Genomic DNA, 21,908 nt, shown 5'->3' with positions numbered 1-21,908 from the left:
TTAAAGAAAGAAACCCATAAATTGAACCACTGCAGGTCTGCAGGAGCAGACCTCTCCCATGTGCTTTACCAGTACCTTTTCTGCACACACATTGCCATGTAAGTTAAGTCACTGTCTGCAAACCAGGCCTTTTGTTCCTAATATGTAATTCAGCGGGCTATTTTTCTCTTTAAATAATTCTACCTAATATGTCTCAGTTCTTAGAAGAATGCCTATAAAAACACAAATGTGGCAAGTTTTTGCTCCTGTGAAAAAGAAAGAAATTTATTTATCTAGCAGATAAGACAACCCAGAAGACCTAAGATATAGTGATTATATCTTAGGGACACAATATACATTTCTCAACTTACAATGTGCTCTTTAGGACTGACGTATCTTTCCCTTCTAGCCGAACTTTACCGCTATGAATATTAACCCATGTTATTCTCCTTTAAATAATCTGGGCCATTGGTAAAATATATAATTTTAAATGTTCTCAAAAATTATTTAAGTTTATTGCCTATCCATCCTAGCAGACCCACAATGAACAAACATATGATATTGTTGCTTCTTATTGTTTATGGTAGCTTCTTGCTGATAACTAATTATTATATATCAAAGAGTGAAATTACCCTAAAAGTTTTCTATTTCAGAATATTAAAATTATCTAAATATTATCATTTCACCAAACAAATAATATATTCTCCAAAGTAAAGTGTTATTAACCTACTTTAGAAATCACATACAGTTGAAAATGACTTTGGAAAATAATGATAATCATTTATAAAAAACACAGAGGTAAGTATTTTATTTTCATAGTTTTGCCTTAAGTAACTTGAAGTTTTAGAAGAAATCATTTGGGTCCTAAAATATTTCTAAGTGTGCCTGTATCCTTGACTTTTCTTTAGTATAAATAATCAAATATGGTAGCCATATGAATTATAAGATTGGATGGCATTGTGACCAGTGATGGTTTATTTTGTAGATAAGTAGGTAGTATGTCTACAATAGGCCATAAAAGATGATGACATAGAGATGAAAACCATGAGCCAAATGTCATTTCCTACATTATAGGTCATGCATGGCCAGAGACTTGACATCAATATCCCAGAGTAATATCTTGCTTAGAGCACTCAAATTTCTATGTTACTCTTAAGATTATAAATTTTTAATATTATTTTTTTTCCAACTAATTTCAATGTGCATTAGAGTGTTTAGTGACTGTGTAACTCTCTTTGACTCAGTTCTTCTCAAAATCTCTCAGTAATATAGAAGAGGGGGAGGCACTGGCCTGGCTTGGGTATCAGCTAAGAAGTAGGGCAGAAATGGGGTTGGAGGAGATGAAGAGGAACAGATAATCGGATAAAACTCACCACAGTAATGGGAGGCCCTGGATCTAGAGGCAAATCAAATATATGCAGGGGAGATTTAAAACAAAAGCAATAGCCAGAAAGGGAATTGAAGTAACCAACAGGCCACCAGAGTGGCATGAAGATTACTTTAAACTAAAAGCATGTGGACAAACAGCAGCCTAAGAAAGAAACATTATCTAGACTTAAGGAAAGCCTCCTGAAAATGCCATTGCCATTGACCCACCGTCAGAGAAAAATGACGCTTAGCACTAGGAGTTACAAATTTACTTCTCCTCCATCTTCCTCTTGGGGGGCTTCCAGCCCGGAAAGATACTGCCCATTATCATCAGGATGGAAAAGCCCAACAGAACCTTCCATACTTTCCTACTGAAGCCCTAAAACTCGCCCCTTTTGTTAAGTTGGTTTTAAACCTTTACTCTGGCTGATCAGTGAATCACTGTTTGTAGAGTGCTTCTGCACACATGTGAAATAAACTTTTCTCCTGCTAATCTGTCTGTTGTCAATTAATTCTCATGCGCCCAACCACTAGAATGTAAGTTGGTAGAGGAAATGTTTTCCTCCCAACACAACCTTAGCTGGAAAAGGCCAGAGTGGAATTTTAAGCTAAATATTTAGGAGCAAAAAGTAATGAACAAACCCATTTGAGATGAAAGATCAAGGGTGGGATAGGGGAAAACAGGATTGCGATCATGCACCTAAAACACCACTGACATTGAGCTGGCAGGGCTATGATGTTGACTGGGCCACCACAGTTTACAGCAAAAAGACTAAATAAAACAAACTAGCTACCTAATCTTTTTCTCAGAAGAAGTCTTTTTAAAATTTACTTTACATTGCTTGAAGCATTACAGTGCACCTCCTTGCTAAATCGTCTGATGAAAAATAGGTAGAAGGGTTTAAGATTATGTAATTTTCTGTTGTCACAAGGTAAAATATAAAATTGAAAGGTAACAACAATAGAAGGGCATTATGACAGAGAGGCACTTTCCTGGAACATAACTGGAATACATGTCTTGAGAATAATCAACCATTCTTTTAATAAAGTAGGATAATCATAAGAATATGAATAGGATAGAAGAGTGGCATCTTTTTAAAATACCTGAAGGATAAAAATGCACAGTCTTGCTGAATGAATATCCAAGAGTCAAGGACACTCTCCAAAGTTCAAATTGAATCTAATTCTTTGCTATCTTTTACGTTAAGGCCAAAAATGAATATTAACCATTTTTATTAACTATGACCCTCATTTTTTAAATACTAAAGCTTGCTAGTGCAAAATGCTTCCAAATGTGGTGATATTTATTTTTCAATTTATGCATAAATGTTATGCAGGTAAAGTTATAATATGCCTAATAAACTATATAAAACTCTATTACTCTTGCATTGAGTTGTGAACTTACATTCTTAACCACTTAAATTAAGAAACTTTGCAATGTTATCTAATAGCCATGGTAGTAATCATTGGCATAGTCAGTGTAAACTAAACTTTATAGAAGAGGTTTTGGTCTCAATGTAAAAGACCACTGACCTGAAGAATATAGAAAGCTGGAAAAGACATTCTGAGTTTCTATAAGAACCAAATATCTTGCTCAGAATTCTTATCTGGTTTAGTTTCATCTTCCTTCCTGAATTTTTTTTTTTCCTGTCCTTCAGGTTTAGCTTCCCCTTCATATCTATTTTTCAGATTCTAAGAGTCAAAAACTATTTTTAAAATAGTTGTACTATTTTTAATATTTTAAATATAAAGTGTTTAAATAGTTAAAAATATTTTAAAATATTTTCAGTTCCAGCTTTATCAGTAATCACTGGGGAAGGATAAGAAGTACATAAGATTAGGTTATTTTCCTTAAGGGATTTACAGTATAGCTAAGAATATGAAACTAATGAAAGTAGACACCTCTAAACTGCCTATTGTAGAGCACTGATTATTAATGCAATAGACATTCAGGGAGGGCTAATCAGTGGTTGAGAAGGTTGATATTAAAGAGGGTAAGCATTGAGGTAAGCAGAGAGTATGAAGACTTTCATAAGCAGAAGAGTAAAAGCAGAACATAAAAGAAGGAGAAAAAGATGAATCCTAATTTAAGATTCCTGCATGGTTAGCTAAGCCCAAATGGAGCATCTTCTCAATAATCATGTTCAATTTGGGGAGGGAAGCACCTTCTGTTCCACTCAACCTCCTCTCCCCACCTCAACAATTTTTATTTTCTTATTTATAAAAATTAGTGTGGTAGAGTTTAGCCAAGAACTAATCATGAAAACACTACATTGAATCCTAAATATTAACTGCTTTGTTAATCATTTAGAAAATAAAATAATTGCATACGATGTAGATGTGTCAATTCAAGGGAGAAACTTAAATTTTTAAATATTTCAAAAGTTTTACTATTGATTCTGCAACTAACTTGCCATAATACCTTATTTACTGATCCTCAGTTATTTCATCCAGTGTTGAATGACACAATCCCTCAGGTTCCCTCTGCTCTAAAATTCTAAGATTCTACTATACACCTTTCCAAATATGAGACAACCTGGCGTGATTTTTAAAATTCTTATATGAGATGTTGAAGGATAGCTTTTGAAATAATACTTACATTTTGGCCCACTTATCTAGTTCTTCTTCCAGATATGTTTTAACCATTTTTGGTTGAAGCCCAAGAGAATTTCCCAAGAAATAGATAGCTTCTTCATCCTTATTCACTAAAGATAAATCAACTGAAATAGAAGAAAAGGGAAAATATACTTATTCAATTAATTAACATTCTTCCATTTGGCATTGTTAATCCACTACAAACAATGAATGTAATTAACTCCAAGAAAGATGATACATATCTTAAAATTCCTCCCAAGGATAACATCAGGTTCTCTGAAAAATAATCTTTTACATTTATATTTTAAAATACGGTTTAAACAGATAGATGCTTTTGTTCAGGTCTGTCATATTTATTATGCTCCACGAGGAAATCTAGATTAACAGCTACTCCCAATCATGAATAGCCAATAGAAAAGAGTTAAAACCAGAATTTTTACAGAAATTATATCAGCCTATCTAGGCATAGCAGAAGGTTACCAGAATTTAGACAAGTAATAATCCTGGTGTTGTAGATCAGGCAAATTTAAAAAATCTAAATGATTACTTATATATCTGAAGTAGATATATTGAATTTATAGATTTTTGTTCTTTGTATGCATATAATATTAATACATATGTAGGCAAAGATTGTTCTCTATATCTACTTTTTATTCAAATAAATCAGAACTTTAGTGATTTGTTTTATAATTTTTCCTTGATTGCAGTAAATGCAATTTCATTAGCAAACCAATCTATATGCTTCAAGTATTTTCTAGAAATGCACAAGTTTATAATTGTGTTCTACTAAGTTTTATCTTAATTCTATGGGAAGAAAGATTAAGCTTCTTGCTGAAATTTGAATCATTTGGTAGTATACTTGTCTTTATTTAGATTACTTAAATCTTTGCAGGCTTTTTAAAAGCATACCATCTAATTCAACCTACTTTTATAGATCCTGTGTCACTTTTTCATTGGCATTTCTTAAGTCAGACCCAATCAAAGAGGTGTAAATACTGTTCACACATTTAAATTTGATTAATTAACAGTTCTTTGTCGATCTAGAGAACAAATACTGAAGGATTTTTTTTAGAATCCAGAGGTTTTAATTGGTGTACGATGGCTCAAATTTCAACTAAGCATTCAAATAAGTAGTTTAAAGACTAAACATGTTCTGTGTGTGTCAGCCTTATCAACAACCCAGGAAGAGGAGGCAATCACCCAGATCTCTGCTCCCATTTTTTTTTTTTTTTTGTCTTGTTCTTTCATTGGTGACGCTTTTACAGATAAATAGGTATTGGGTTACTTTTACTTAGAAAGTCATTTTTAAAATGTGTTCAGTGTGAAAAAAAAGTGGAATTGTAAACTGAATTATCTCATCTCATGCCTCCCCAAAGTGTGGTTCCCCATCCTAAACTATTTTCCTTTTACTTGGTTGAGGTTTGGGTTTTTTTGTTTGTTCGTTTTTTGTCTCAAGACACATCAAATGTCACCATGTGAGCATTCAGTTGGCATTATGTGAATAGGTAGAATAGAGTATCAAGAAAGTGCTTTGGTAATTATCCACAAGAATGAAGAGATAACACACCACTCTCCAACCTAAAGCCATCAGATCTTTACAACATGCAAGACAAACAGGACTTTAAGCTGTGGGGGCCTAGGCTTCTCTTCTCTGAAGAATGATAAGAAAATTTCTTATTAAAAGTTGGTACTCTTGGCAGTCATGGGGTTCAGGACATGCTACCTCAAAATGTGGCACCTTGGACTTCTCTGGTGGCACAGTGGTTAAGAATCTTCCTGCCAATGCAAGGGACACGGACCTTGGTCCGGGAAGATCCCACATGCCGCTGAGTAATTAAGCCCGTGTGCCACAACTACTGAGCTTGTGCTCTAGAGCCCACAAGCCACAACTAGTGAGCCTGTGTGCCACAATTACTGAAGCCCTCGCACCTAGAGCCCATGCTCTGAAACGAGAAGCCACCACAATGAGAAGCCTGTGCACCGCAATGAAGAGTAGCCCCTGCTCACGCAATTAGAGAAAGCCTGCACACAGCAACAAAGACCCAAAGCAGCCAAAAATAAATAAACTAATTAATTTTTTAAAAAGTATTTAAAAAAATACGGCACCTTGGCATATTGGATGTTTTAAGCTGAAGGAATTTGAGAAATGGCTAGTGTAGGAAGAACTTTCTGACCTTCACCTAACCAAGTCATGAGATACTCACATCATAAGATAGCTGCCAGCACACCCTGGAAGAAGATGTGACTAGTATCCATATCAAATCCAGCTCTCCCACCAAAAGCATTGGGCACACGCAGTCTGCACAGGGATGCTCCAACCTAAGAACATCCCTTCAAGACCACAGAAGGTAACTGTTTCATGTAAATTCATAGAGGCAAAGTTAAGTGAACTGAAAAGTCAGAAGAACTACCCACAATTGAAAGAACAAGAGGAAGCCGTTGAAAAAAGTAATAAAACATAAATAAATAATTTACCAAAGAATTCAAAACATTGATAATAAAAATGTTAACTGAATTAGAAAAAAATAATTGATCTAAACACTGATATTTTAACAAGGAACTAGAAAATATAAAAAAGACCCAATCAAAACTAAATAATTCAGTAGCTAAAATAAACACATTAGAAGGAATGAATAACAGACTAAGTGATACAGAAGAATGCAAAAGTGATCTGAAAGATACAATAATGGAAATCACCCAGTTGGAACAGCAGACAGAAAAGTAAATTTTTTAAAAACAAAGCAATTTAAGAGATGTCTACGATAACATTAAGCATGCCAGTATTCACATTATAGGGATTTTAGAAGACAGAGAGAAGGGGATCAAAAATGTAATGAAGAAATTATGGAGATTGGTTCAAGATGGTGGAGTAGAAAGACGTGCTCTCACTCCCTCTTACAAGAACACCAGAATCACAACTAACTGCTGAACAATCATTGACAGGAAGACACAGGAACTCACCAAAAAAGATACCCCACATCCAAAGACAAAGGAGAAGCCACAATGAGATGGTAGGAGGGGCACGATCACGATAAAGTCAAATCCCCTAACTGCTGGGTGGGTGACTCACAAACTGGAGAACACTTATACCACAGACATCCACCCACTGGAGTGAACGTTCTGAGCCCCACGTCAGGCTTCCCAATCTGGGGGCCTGGGAACGGGAGGAGGAATTCCTAGAGAATCAGACATTGAAGGCTAGTGGGATTTGATTGCAGGACTTTGACAGGACTGGGGGAAACAGAGACTCCACTCTTGGAGGGCACACACAAAGTAGTGTGCTCATCAGTACCCAGGGGAAGGAGCAGTGATGCCATAGGAGACTGAACCAGACCTACCTGCTAGTGTTGGAGGCTCCCCTGCAGAGGCAGGGGGTGGCTGTGTGTCACTGTGAGGACAAGGACACTGGCAGCAGAAGTTCTGGGAAGTAATCCTTGGCGTGAGCCCCCCCAGAGTCTTCCATTTCCCCCACCAAAGAGCCTGGGTAGGCTCCAGTGTTGGGTCGCCTCAGGCCAAACAACCAACAGGGAGGGAACCCAGCCCCACCCATCAGCAGACAAGTGGATTAAAGTTTTACTGAGCTCTGCCCACCAAAGGAACAGCCAGCTCTACCCAGCATCAGTCTCTCCCATCAAGAAACTTGCACAAGCCACTTAGATAGTCTCGTCCACCAGAGGGCAGACAGCAGAAGCAAGACGGACTACAATCCTGCAGCCTGTGGAACAAAAACCACATTCACAGAAAGATAGACAAGATGAAAAGGCAGAGGGCTATGTACCAGATGAAGGAACAAGATAAAACCCCAGAGAAACAACTAAATGAAGTGGAGATAGGCAACAACCTTCAAGAAAAAGAATTCAGAATAACGAGAGTGAAGATGATCCAGGACCTCGGAAAAAGAATGGAGGCAAAGATCGAGAAGATGCAAGAAATGTTTAACGAAGACCTAGAAGAATTAAAGAACAAACAAACAGAGATGAACAACACAATAACTGAAATGAAAACTACACTAGAAGGAATCAATAGCAGAATAACTGAGGCAGAAGAATGGATAAGTGACCTGGAAGAAAGAATGGTGGGATTCACTGCTGTGGAACAGAATAAAGAAAAAAGAATGAAAAGAAATGAAGAGGGCCTAAGAGACCACTGGAACAACAATAAGCACAACAGCATTCACGTTATAGGGGTCCCAGAAGGAGAAGAGAGAGAGAAAGGACCGAGAAACTATTTGAAGAGATTATAGTTGAAAACTTCCCTTACATGGGAAAGGAAATAGCCACCCAAGTCCAGGAGGTGCAGAGAGTCCCATACAGGATAAACCCAAGAAGAAACACGTCAAGACACATAGTAATCAAATTGGCAAAAATTAAAGACAAAGAAAAATTATTGAAAGCAGCAAGGGAAAACCGACAAATAACATACAAGGGTACTCCCATAAGGTTAACAGCTGATTTCTCAGCAGAAACTCTACAAGCCAGAAGGGAGTGGCAAGATATACTTAAAGTGATGAAAGGGAAGAAACTACAACCAAGATTAGGATCTCGTTCAGATTCGATGAAGAAATCAAAAGCTTTACAGACAAGCAAAAGCTAAGAGAATTCAGCACCACCAAACCAACTCTACAACAAATGCTAAGGGAACTTCTCTAAGTGGGAAACACAAGAGAAGAAAAGGACCTACAAAAAGAAACCCAAAACAATTAAGAAAATGGTAATAAGAACATACATATTGATAACTACCTTAAAAGTGAATGGATTCAATGTTCCAACCAAAAGACACAGGCTTGCTGAATGGATACAAAAACAAGACACATATATATGCTGTCTACAAGAGACCCACTTCAGACCTAGGGACACATTCAGACTGAAAGTGAGGGGTTGGAAAAAGATATTCCATGCAAATGGAAATCAAAAGAAAGCTGGAGTAGCAATACTTATATCAGATAAAATAGACTTTAAAATAAAGAATGTTACAAGAGACAAGGAAGGACACTACATAATGGTCAAGGGATCAATCCAAGAAGAAGATATAACAATTATAAATATATATGCACCCAACATAGGAGCACCTCAATACATAAGGCAACTGCTAACAGCTGTAAAACAGGAAATTGACAGTAACACAATAATAGTGGGGACTTCAACACCTCGCTTACAGCAATGGACAGATCATCCAGACAGAAAATTAATAAGGAAACACAAGCTTTAAATGACACAATAGACCAGATAGATTTAATTGATATTTATAGGACATTCCATCGAAAAACAGCAGATTACACTTTCTTTTCAAGTGCACACAGAACATTCTCCAGGATAGATCACATCTTGGGTCACAAATCAAGCCACAGTAAATTTAAGAAAATTGAAATCATACCAAGCATCTTTTCTGACAACAGCGCTATGAGATTAGAAATGAATTAGAGGGAAAAAAAACGTAAAAAGCACAAACACATGGAGGCTTAACAATACGTTACTTAATAACCAAGAGATCACTGAAGAAATCAAAGAGGAAATCAAAAAAATACGTAGAGACAAATGACAATGAAAACACGATGATCCAAAACCTATGGGATGCAGCAAAAGCAGTTCTAAGAAGGAAGTTTATAGCTATGCAAGCCTACCTCAAGAAACAAGAAAAATCTCAAATAAACAATCTAACATTACACCTAAAGGAACTAGAGAAAAAAGAACAGACAAAACCCAAAGTTAGCAGAAGGAAAGAAATCATAAAGATCAGAGCAGAAATCAATGAAATAGAAACAAAGAAAACAATAGCAAAGATCAATAAAACTAAAAGCTGGTTCTTTGAGAAGATAAACAAAATTTATAAACTAGTAGCCAGACTCATCAAGAAAGAGAGGGAGAAGACTCAAATCAATAAAATTAGAATTGAAAAAGGAGAAATCACAACTGACACTGCAGAAATACAAAGCATTCTAAGAGACTACTACAACTAACTCTATGCCAATAAAATGGACAACCTGGAAGAAATGGAAAAATTCTTAGAAAGGTATAACCTTCCAAGACTGAACCAGGAAGAAACAGAAAATATGAATGGACCAATCACAAGTAATGAAATTGAAACTGTGATTAAAAATCTTCCAACAAACAAAAGTCCAGGACCAGATGGCTTCAAAGGTGAATTCTATCAAACATTTAGAGAAAAGCTAACACCCATCCTTCTCAAACTCTTCCAAAAATTTTCAGAGGAAGGAACACTCCCAACCTCATTCTATGAGGCCACCATCACCCTGATACCAAAACCAGACAAAGATACTACAAAAAAGGAAAATGCAGACCAAGATCACTGATGAATATAGATGCAAAAATCCTAAACAAAATACTAGCAAACCGAATCCAACAACACATTAAAAGGATCATACACCATGATCAAGTGGGATTTATCCCAGGGATGCAAGGATTCTTCAATATACGTAAATCAGTCAATGTGATAAACCATATTAACAAATTGAAGAATAAAAACCATATGATCATCTCAATAGATGCAGAAAACGCTTTTGACAAAATTCAACACCGATTTATGATAAAAACTCTCCAGAAAGTGGGCATAGAGGGAACCTACCTCAACATAATAAAGGCCATGTACAACAAACCCACAGGAAACATCATTCTCAATGCTGAAAAACTGAAAGCATTTCCTCTAAGATCAGGAATGAGCCTAGGATGTGCACTCTTACCACTATTATTCAACATAGTTTTGTAAGTCCTAGCCATGGCAATCAGGGAAGAAAAAGAAATAAAAGGAATACAAATTGGAAAAGAAGAAATAAAACTGTCAGTTTGCAGATAACATGATACTATGCATAGAAAATCCTAAAAATGCCACCAGAAAACTACTAGAGCTAATCAGTGAATTTGGTAAAGTTGCAGGATACAAAATTAATGTACAGAAATCTCTTGCATTCCTATACACTAATGATGAAAAATTTGATAGAGGAATTAAGGAAACACTCCCATTTACCATTGCAACAAAAAGAATAAAATACGTAGGAATAAACCTACCTAGAGAGACAAAAGACCTGTATGCAGAAAACTATAAGACACTGATGAAGGAAATTAAAGATGATACAAACAGATGGAGAGATATACCATGTTCTTGGATTGGAGGAATCAATATTGTGAAAATGACCATACTACCCAAAACAATCTACAGATTCAGTGCAATCCCTATCAAATTACCAATAGCATTTTTTACAGGACTAGAACAAAAAAATCGTAAAATTTGTATGGAGACACAAAAGACCCCAAATAGCTAAAGCAGTCTTGACGGAAAACAGTGGAGCTGGAGGAATCAGACTCCCTGACTTCAGACTATACTACAAAGCTACAGTAATCAAGACAATATGGTACTGGCAGAAAGACAGAAATATAGATCAATGGAACAGGATAGAAAGCCCAGAGATAAACCCACGCCCCTATGGTCAACTAATCTATGACAAAGGAGGCTAGGATGTACAGTGGAGAAACGACAGTCTCTTCAATAAGTGGTGCTGGTAAAACTGGACAGCATCATGTAAAAGAATGAAATTGGAACACTCCCTAACACCATACACAAAAATAAAGTCAAAATGGATTAGAGACCTAAATATAAGACCGGACACTATAAAACTCTTAGTGGAAAACATAGGAAGAACACTTTTTGACATAAATCACAGCAAGATCTTTTTTGGTCCACCTCCTAGAATAATGGAAATAAAAACAAAAATAAACAAATGGGACCTGATGAAACTTAAAAGCTTTTGCAAAGCAAAGAAAACTACAAACAGGATGAAAAAACAACCCTCAGAATGGGAGAAAATATTTACAAATGAATCAATGGACAAAGGATTAATCTCCAAAATATATAAACAGCTCATGCAGCTCAATATTAAGAAAACAAACAATCCAATCCAAAAATGGGCAGAAGACCAAAACAGACATTTCTCCAAAGAGGACATACAGATGGCCAAGAGGCACTTGAAAAGCTGCTCAACATCACTAATTATTAGAGAAATGCAAATCAAAACTACAATGAGGTATTGCCTCATACCAGTTAGAATGGGCATCATTAGAAAGTCTACAAACAACAAATGCTGGAGAGGGTGTGGAGAAAAGGGAACCCTCTTGCACTGTTGGTGGGAATGTAAATTGATACAGCCACTATGGAGAACAGTATGGAGGTTCCTTAAAAAATTAAAAATAGGGCTTCCCTGGTGGCGCAGTGGTTGAGAGTCCGTCTGCCAATGCAGGGGACGCGGGTTTGTGCCTCAGTCTGGGAGGATCCCATGTGCCGCAGAGCGGCTGGGCCCGTGAGCCATGGCTGCTGGGCCTGCGCGTACGGAGCCTGTGCTCCGCAACGGGAGAGGCCGCGGCAGTGAGAGGCCCGTGTACTGTAAAAAAAAAAAAAAAAAAACTAAAAATAGAATTACCATATGACCCAGCAATCCCACTACTGGTCATATACCCAGAGAAAACCATAATTCAACAAGACACATGCACCCCAATGTTCATTGCTGTGCTATTTACAATAACCAGGTCATGGAAGCAACCTAAATGCCCATCAACAGACGAATGGATAAAGAAGTTGTGGTACATATATGCAATGGAATATTACTCAGCCATAAAAAGGGAAAAAATTGGGTCATTTGTAGAGATGTGGATGAATCTAGAGACTGTCAAACAGAGTGAAGCAAGTCAGAAAGAGAAAAACAGATATTGTATATTAACGCATATATGTGGAACCTAGAAAAATGGTACAGATGAACCGGTTTGCAGGGCAGAAAGTAAGCAACTTTAAATTGGATACTAGGCTTTCTTTTATTTTACACTTCCATAATTTTACAAAGTGCCATCCTGTGTTACATAATAAAACATAAACCAAATATGACAGTTATGTGACCCAATCTCATCTTAAAATCATATTAGCTAATGCTCTTGGATTATGACTATCCAAAATTGTACCCGCCACAGTTAATCTGAAGAAAAAAGGAAATTAGACTGAATTATTAAGTATGTGAAACCCATTTTGGTGGATCAAGTCTATTCAACTTGTAAACTTTTTTATCGATGGAAAATGGAGCTAAGCCAAATATGAAAAATTGTTTCATTTTTTTAACCTGTGCTACCTAGTTTTTTTTAAACAGAACATCCTCCAAAACAAGAACAAAGTCAGTTTACTGTATTAAATTTTTGAAATGCAATATGCATTTCTTAGGCATTGATTTTATTTATTTAATTATTTTTGTAAGTCATACATGCCTCAACACAGAAAGATGGCTACTTATGTAACATCCTTCCTAATATGTCCAAGTCCCAAAATAATATTCTCTCTTAGACAGATATGTTATCATGAACTAGGTGCCACAAAACAAGAGGTATTCTAATACTGTATTGAAAAAGAATTGTTTTGAGCTCTGAGTGCTTAAGAGAACAAGTAAATGCATCTGCTACAATTTTCAATCAGTAACTCTATTGTTCAGAGAACTAGATGACAGTATAAGAACCCTGTAAGTATTTTCTTCAGAAGAGGAGAGGAAACACATAGAATCTGAGACTAAGGTAGGCTGACAGGTTGAATTAATACCACCAGGAGCCTGCTGTTTTGTGGACACAATTGCAGTGGCTCTATTATGTAACAGAACAATGATTTTCAAAGATTTATGATGAACACATGCAGTAGCAAATATGTTAATAAATTAATTAAGAAAAGTAAAACCCTTTCCAGTATTCTTACTTGGAGGCAGATCCTGCATTTTGGGAATGTAAAAACACTCCCTGAAGTGCCTCAGCTTATCTTCCTCATCTAGGCGGAGGGCAACCCTCTCATCTGTTGGGTGACATCTAAGTTCAGATGCGATGCGTCGGACTGTGTTAGCTGGTAACTCAAGAGGTGAAGGTTCCATTATAAGTTCTCCTCTAAAAATTAATTTGAAAAAAATTAAAAATAATCTAGCCACCATCATTTTTTTTGGTAGAAAATTAGCTTTTAGGTAAAACACCTTTTGTTTTAACTAAGCTTCTCATCTTCCCAACCTCACGAATAATATAATTAACAATCAGCATTAAACCCCATGCCTGAGTTTTTCTCATGCACATAATAATGAAAATAATAGTGACTTAAGGATGCTGAAAGGACTGAATTAGGTAATGGTGCTCAAGACAAAGTAAGCTCGCAATCAGTGTTAGCTCTTTCCATTTTTATTTTCTGAGAAGTGGTCCAAATTAATGTTGTTCAAACATATATAATGTCAGCACTTTTTCCTTTAGGTGTCTTACTAGGAGGTAACAGTAAAGATGCTTTTGTGAAAAGTATAGAAGAGCAGTGCCCCAACTAGCTTATCCTCCTTCTCCCTAGCCCACCTCCACTCTCCCCTCCCCAATGATTCTTGGATCATAGTTTTAAAAATATGAACATATATACAATAGAACCTTAACAAATTCTTTATTGTGAATAAAAACAATATCGATGAAAAAGTATTTAAACACCTTAAATAATGTTAGTAATTTTTGCCATATGAAGACCAAAGAGATCTACCTGCTGCTGCTAATGAGAAACTTCTATTTCACAGTCATACAGAGCATCTTTTTTTTTTTTTTTTTTGCGGTATGCAGGCCTCTCACTGTTGTGGTCTCTCCTGTTGCGGAGCACAGGCTCCAGACACGCAGGATCAGCGGCTATGGCTCACGGGCCCAGCCGCTCCACAGCATGTGGGATCTTCCCGGACCGGGGCACGAACCCGTGTCCCCTGCATCAGCAGGTGGACTCTCAACCACTGTGCCACCAGGGAAGCCCCCAGAGCATCTTTGAACAAAGCAGGACCCTTTCTTGAAACCACATCCTGCTTCCTTTAGTCATCATCTAACACTTCCCACCCTTTTGGAAAGAAAACTTAAATTTTGGAAAGGGATAAATGACAATGGAGTTTTATATTTATATTTATTTTGTAATTAGTTTTTATATTTGTATTTTATTTCCCAAAGTTTTAGTTTTTTGAAATTGAGCAAGAATAGGAGAGGCTTCCTGTTTAAGATGGCAGTGCAGGAAGATACTGAACTCACTTGACCCCACAGACACAATGAGTCTACAACTACATATGAAGCAGTTTCCTCTGAAAAAACCTAAAGGCTGGCTGAGCATCAACTACACATCAGGAGAACGAGGGGAAAACCACACTGAAGTGATTAGAAGAGGCTAGGACACAATCTAGCCTTGACACCCTCTTGCCCGTGTGGTGACCCACAGTCTGGAGGGAATCAAAACCTGGAGCTTTTCTATCAAGTGTGTCTTTACTATAAACCCATTACTTATGGTAGCTTGATTGAGTTACTATTGAACTGTATTCTACCTGGGCGCCTGAATCTTGTTTAATTTATCTTTGTAGTCAACCCATTCCTGAGCAGTGCCTTTCAGATAGAGTGTTCCGCCCGAAATGGCAATTGAATAAGATTCACAAAATAGCTTGGTGAATTATTTGACAGGATTAATGACTGTTACTAGAGGAATACCCTCCTCATTCCAACCACAGAGGAAATAATTAAAGGAACATTTTCAATGGAATTCAGAATCAAGAGAGCTTGCCTTGTATTTGAGACTTCCTTTGGAGAGTCAGCACTTTCAGAGTTCATCAGGGTTGACTCTAAACTCTGACTGGGTTATCTAAATCAATACACAAATTAATTTTCTACCATCATATTAGCAATAAAATTCAACTTCATTTAAAAAAAATATTTGTATTAACTCATTAGCCTCTTTATATTTGTTTCTTATTTAATCCCTGTAACAATTCTGAGGGATCAGAGTCATTTTCCCCTATTTTGAGACCAAACTCTGGAATCAATAGAGTAGAAACAAAAATGAAAGAGAAGGATAATAGAGCTCACAATTTGGGACTGCACTTGCCTGAGGAGCTGAGTCAAATTGTGCTTGTCTTTGACAGGGCATGTGGGTGGAATGTGCAGAGAAGAATTCCTGACCCAAGACTTGAACCTCTCACTTCCTTTTCTTTCAATCTTGTTTCTTGATTTTCCTTTCGATGTTTCTTTGGTTCATTCCCTTTCTCTCCCTTTATTTCTTTTTTCAGCCCTGTACTCAGTCTGCAAAGCACCACAGGCTATTACTCTTTTTAATCCTTTCAGTCCCAGCCAGGCAAAGGTTAAAGTGCTGGTCCTACTTCTGGGCCTGTCATAGCCCAGGTGTCAAAACCTCACCTGCACTGACAGTAAGATACCTGCTGGTGAAATAGTCTTTCCAGAAGAGCAAACTGGGTGCCACCCTGCCAACAGGCACAGCTTCCGACAGAAGTAGGGCTTCCCTGGTGGCGCTGTGGTTGAGAGTCCGCCTGCCGATGCAGGGGACACGAGTTTGTGTCCCGGTCCGGGAAGATCCCACATGCCGTGGAGCGGCTGGGCCCGTGAGCCATGGCCGCTGAGCCTGCGCATCCGGAGTCTGTGCTCCGCAACGGGAGAGGCCACAGCAGTGAGAGGGTCGCGTACCGCAAAAAAAAAAAAAAAAAAAAAAAATTCCAAATTTTATACTTCATGTATTTAGTGTTAATTTTATTTTAAAAGTGGACATGTACACATATGGTCTTAGGCGAGTCTCCTAACATTTCTCTGCTGCAATGTTATGTAAAACTATCTTAAATTCTACTTCAGAAGATCATGGTTAGGATCAAATAAAATTATTTAAGTAAATTCCTTTCTAAAGAGATAAAAGATAGTCTCATAATATATTTTCATATTAGTACCTTGTGATGGAAATTGCCATTTTACTGTCAATTTAGCTTTTGAAATTTTGTAAATTGTGTTTTCAATTTTATTTAGACAGCTAAAACTTTAAAGCTGAAACTCTTATAATCATAAAAAAATTTTAATGGAATTATGGAATTCAGGATCTCCTAGTTACCCACAGGTCTAAGGTTAAATAGTTAAGTAAATGACAATGAATACCCAGTAGTTAATCTTTACACAGTTTCAGGCTTCATGCCTGAAATGAGCAAATTATTCACTTGAGTCCAAAGATTAGAACCTGGTAAAGCAAATTATGAAGAAAGTGTGTAGCTTTTCATTGAGAAAGAAAGTATTACTTAATATATGTGCATAGAACAGTGTTCTTTAAATATATCATTGTTTGAGGAATGAGTGACATCACTGACATAGCTGCATACTTCATATCTAAGCTTATATGAATTATATGCTGAGTTTCACATTAATAAGTTCAATGCATTTGCTCCAATATTACTACCTAAAAAACACCCCTCCATCCTCAAAGTAAAAGCAGGAAAGAAAAAAGAAACTCTTTTAGCTATATAGAAAAAATGTGTATCAACTTTCCATTCTTAGGCAAACATTTCACAGAGTGAAAGGGGAAGAAACCTCACTCAAGAAATAGACATTTTCACTTCTCTAAACAAAAATTGAGTATGACTAACAGCACTAAAGACAACTAGAGTTACCAGAAAACAAAAGACCTAAAGCTAATTTAATAATTTGAATTTTGATCAAATCTTACCATTTAAACTCAAGTACCAAGATTAACTTATTCAACTATAACTATCTTTTAGTAGATGAATTGCAGTATACTATTGACATCAATTCTTTTTTTACTATATTGGTAAAAATCTCTTCATTTAACTCGCAATTTTAAAGGTGAGAACACTTTTAGGGTGTTGCACTGTTTTTATGAAAATAATTTGGAGGAGAAAAAGAGAAGAAACTGGCAGAAGAAACCTCTAAAGCATTATGACAAGAATTCTAGCAGAATATCCCTTTAGAAAAATCACTGAATGTATATTTGTGTACAGAGTATATATATCAGTGTCTCAGGGCTTACCGGCTAGGATTCCAATGGGGTCCACAGCTCCCAGTGTTTCTGCTTCAACAAAAAAAAAAAACCTCTCAAGAGTTCCTTACAAATTTATAGGCCAGACTTCTGGGTGAGAAATTGAAAGCACTTCTGCTCAGACTCCACCCTCCGGGGAATCTGTGAGGTAACTTTAGTTCTTCCCACTCTGTGTATGCTGATTGTAAATCTCCAATCACTGACAAACATCTAAACAAAATGCTGCTTCTGCTCTCTATTTCAAACACTAGGGGCTCTGCTTAGGGCAGTTCCCTAAGGGGCTCTGACCTTTACACTTAGATAAACACTTCTTTGTCCTCCAACTAAGACCTTTGAGAATGTGAGCTATATCCTATAATAATCCTATAGAGTAAATAGATTATCCTCATTTTTTTGTGAAATGAACCAATGAGTTTGTCCAGGAACTAAATCCCCAAATTTGCAATCCTTCCTTGCTTTGGGCTATGGAATACACTAAGGACTGGAGAAAAGTTCTTTCCCAACTCTGGGAGATAAGGAAAACTTAGATTTTGAGGCAGTACCCCACTGTCAAAAGCACTGTAAGTTTCTAGTCTGAAGGTAGAGTTTGATATTTAATGAATTAACATTTTAGTCGAAAGTTTAATATTGGCCCTCAATTCTAGAATATACTTTATTGCCTAATAGGTGGATTTTAGAAAGTCCTAAATTAACAGTTAACAAAACAATCAAGGAAGAAAGAGAGTTTGAAGATCAAGTGGAAACTAGCCTAGGAAACTTCATAAATAGAAATTATTCCTTTAAGCCTGTGGGCTATCTATTGTTCTACCTTCATTATCTCTTTACGCTTATTCCTGAGCTTGGGTCTTTTAGTGAATATCCTTTTAGGTATCAAAAACCAAGAGCAAAATGTTTCAGAATGAAGACCAAAGATAGAGACTGGGCCTGAATAATTAACTCACTTGTACATCTACCCCTTGTTGAGCCCCACACCATACCAGGTATAGCATTATTTGATTCAATCATCTCTACCATATGTTTGCTGTGTAACTCTGGACAATTTACCTCACCTGTGGTGAGTCTCATATGTCATCTATCAGATGGAGACATAAAAGTACCTTTCCATCTAGATTACTGAGATATAAAACAATGTACCTAGAGAGCCAGTGTACCAAGACACATAAGTTAATAAGTAACATGTCCCTATTTTTTTTTAGTTAACCAGACCAAAAGCATTACCCTCCAGTGTATGAGAGATGGGGATAAAAGACATGAAGTCACTTTCATACAAGTAATTGAACAGTGAAAAGAAAATGTATTTCATCTCATGAACCTTATCATTACAATAATACTGTAGAGTAAGTAGAGTGTCTTAATTTTATTAAGTTGGAAGAGTAAAACTTTGAATCCCGAGTATCTCAAATTTTGTGGGTTTTTTTCTATTTTGTTTATTCCTTATGCTGTAAGAGTGTTAGACAATTTGTCCAGTTCTAGTATCCAGGAAGTGAGCCTGAGGGTGAAGTCTGTGTCATTTTTGGTAGGAGAATTATACTCCTTTATCTACAGGAGACAGATATAGGTACATATAGAAGTAGAGATAAAGTGTCTTACTTTCACACTACTTCTTCTAAAGTCTTTTGATAATGTTAAAAACCATGCCATAAAAATATTGTCTTAAAAACTATTGTTTAACATAGCCACTTTTAAAGAACTTGCTTGGAGGTCTAAGCTGTCATTCTAGTTCTTATATTTTGTATATCTGTCTTTTTTAATCTGTTACCTTTATTCATTTTTTAAAAAGTATTAAGAATATTCTTTGTTCCTGGGGATATAATGGTTTTCCATTATAAAATCTTTATAATACTCACATAAGCCCCTAAAAATATAAAGGATTGTGAAATAAGTCGTGACAGGAGTGGTGAAAGAAAGATCCACTGCAAGGCCAGCTGTGGCGGGAAAAGAAAGAACAGAGTGAGCTTCCATTTCTTCTTTTTTGGAAACAGAATGAGGAAACATGTTGCCAGGATAAATGTACCAATTCAGAGTTGTCTTTTAATTTCCATGTATGTCATCTGGCCTGTAACATGATATGTCTCTGAAAGGCAGAAAATTTGATTTTATCCTCTTCAGAGTTTGCCCATGAATAGAGCTAAGAAAATATCTGTTGAATTAGGTTGTTTTTTTTTCAGAAGAGGATTCATTTCCTTCCATTAAACTTGCTGATTGGGGATATGAGGGAAAGTCTGTTCTCAAAAACTGATTCTTAAACAGTGAATTTTATATTTACTCTTCAAGGCTTATTCACTAAGGCTGGACCAGTGTGTGGCATAAAGTAGTAGACTTCAGTCGGGGCTCACAGTATTATTAATCAAATTAAATTCAGTGTAGCAACTGTTTCTGTAAGAATCCAAGGCTACAGATCCAACTAGAAGCTCTAATGCTAAATGTTCAGTAAGTAAAAATGAGTATGTGACTAAGGCAAAGATGCTGGTTGGTGGCCAGTTCAGGTTCAACTATTAAAAGTGTTCTGTAGAAGTAAAAGAGAACCTCGGGGGCCAGTGAGGACGGACTGATAAAAAGCTGCAGTCTCAAACTTGGGTGTTGAAGGGTAGCATAATATGCCACCCCAAAACAGAACTGTAGTAGTTCAGGACATGTCACCACAAAATATGCCACTGTGGCATATTGACTATTATGAGCTGTAGGCACTTGAAAAACAGCAAATGCAGGGAGAGGATGTCTCTGAACTCCCTTTATCTGCCTAAAGATAGATCCGAAAGGAACCCAATTTTCATAAATGCCCTCCTCAGAAGTTTCATTAACCAGGGGAGATTGAATCTTATCACAGAAGAGACTAGAAGTCCACACCACACACAGACAGACCTTGTCACAAACTATTTCTCTCATCCTTTCTTCTAAGGGCCCATTGATCTTTCCTAAAAATCGTTTATTCTCCACGAAGTGGCATACATTCCTCTTCCCTTCCCTATTAAGATGGGAATTTAGCCTGAATTCTAAGCCAGCTCTGAGAGTTAGTCATTTTCTCCTGGATATTTCCTATGTATACATGAGGTATTCATGTTAATAAACTTACTTTTTTTTTTTTTCTCTTGTTAATCTGTCTTTTATTACAAGGATCTCAGCTAAGAACTCAGAAGGGTAGAGGGAAAATTATTTTTCCTCCCCTACAGTATATAGGAACTTTCACATAGATCTATTTTTTCTAATTAAGTAAAAACATGTAGGAACTCGCTTCTCACTTCTGTGCAGGGAAATTTAATCTGAGTCATTATTAGGACGCTCCTTCCTTCTTCTTCCAAGGGGATGTTGGAAATACCCCAGACGTTTTACACATAGCAAAATACTCTGGGGCCAGCCTAGTAGCTTCCTTCTCTCTCTTCCCTTCTGCCTCTCCTTTCCCAGCCTCATCACTTTGCACTGCCAACACTCTTTCCCCTTCCTCTTAGGGTTAACCAACATAACATAAGTTCTCTCAAAACCCAGGTCAGGGGGTTCTTGTCAAGCAATTTCATTCTGAAGCCAAGGAATGCCAAATCTTTCATGGGTAGGGGAAAATATTGGAACAATATCAAGAACAGAACACCGCCTCCCCAAATTCTCTCTCCTCTGTTCTTCCCCCTCCCCTTTCCTTTTCTCCCTCCTTTCCTCTCCTTCCCTGCCTTCTTCTCTTGCCTTCCCTTTTTATCCTTCCCCCTTCTTACTCCCTCCCCTCCCACCTCTTCCTCTACTCTCCTTAATCCTCCTCCCCTGCCTTTTCTCTCTCTCTTGCCCCTCTCCCTTTTCTTCTTTCTTCTTCTCCATTACCTCCCTCCTGTCCTCACCCCTTCGCGCCCCTCCTCTCCTTCTCCTCCACTCTTTTCCCCTCCTCTCTTCCCTCTTCTCCCTCTCCGTCACATCTAACAGGGAAAGCAAATAACAGTAAATCACTAGGCTAAATAGATAATCTGTTCTGTCTTTCCTATGAGATATATATTCTGGTTATTAGAAAAATTCCCCAGTAATGAGCACGGGCTTTCCTATCCTCTATATGCAGTATTTTAGTTTTTTTAGTTTTTTTTTTCGAGAAAAAATACAAGGGTTTATTATAAGCAAATGACATTTTGCCAGTTGGTACTTAAAATTCATTT

General features: G+C 36.9%; 1 protein-coding gene and 1 long non-coding RNA gene across 3 annotated transcripts in view; one reads left to right on the top strand and one right to left on the bottom strand.

Annotated features, from left to right (window-relative positions):
- KYNU (kynureninase) overlaps nucleotides 1–17,885 on the bottom strand; it is a 90,068-nt gene extending 72,183 nt beyond the window's left edge. Inside the window, exons 1-3 of one of the 2 annotated variants that reach the window (XM_079924411.1) lie at nucleotides 17,773–17,885; nucleotides 13,675–13,856; nucleotides 3,947–4,067 (exon numbers count right to left, since the gene is read on the bottom strand). In XM_079924411.1, the coding sequence (XP_079780537.1) occupies nucleotides 3,947–4,067; nucleotides 13,675–13,843 (290 nt within the window). In that variant the 5' untranslated portion in view covers nucleotides 13,844–13,856; nucleotides 17,773–17,885. Of the gene's footprint in view, nucleotides 1–3,946; nucleotides 4,068–13,674; nucleotides 13,955–17,772 lie in introns of those variants that run through there. The other variant, XM_079924410.1, reaches the window with a different exon arrangement.
- Nucleotides 1–21,908, top strand: part of LOC307187967 — a 454,431-nt gene that overhangs the window by 129,317 nt on the left and 303,206 nt on the right. The gene's annotated exons all lie outside the window — the stretch shown is intronic.

Source organism: Stenella coeruleoalba, assembly GCF_951394435.1.
Source record: "Stenella coeruleoalba genome assembly, chromosome: 6".
Classification (NCBI taxonomy): domain Eukaryota; kingdom Metazoa; phylum Chordata; class Mammalia; order Artiodactyla; family Delphinidae; genus Stenella; species Stenella coeruleoalba.
The sequence above is the reverse complement of the archived record's forward strand: the minus strand, read 5'-3'. Positions and strand labels throughout refer to the sequence as shown.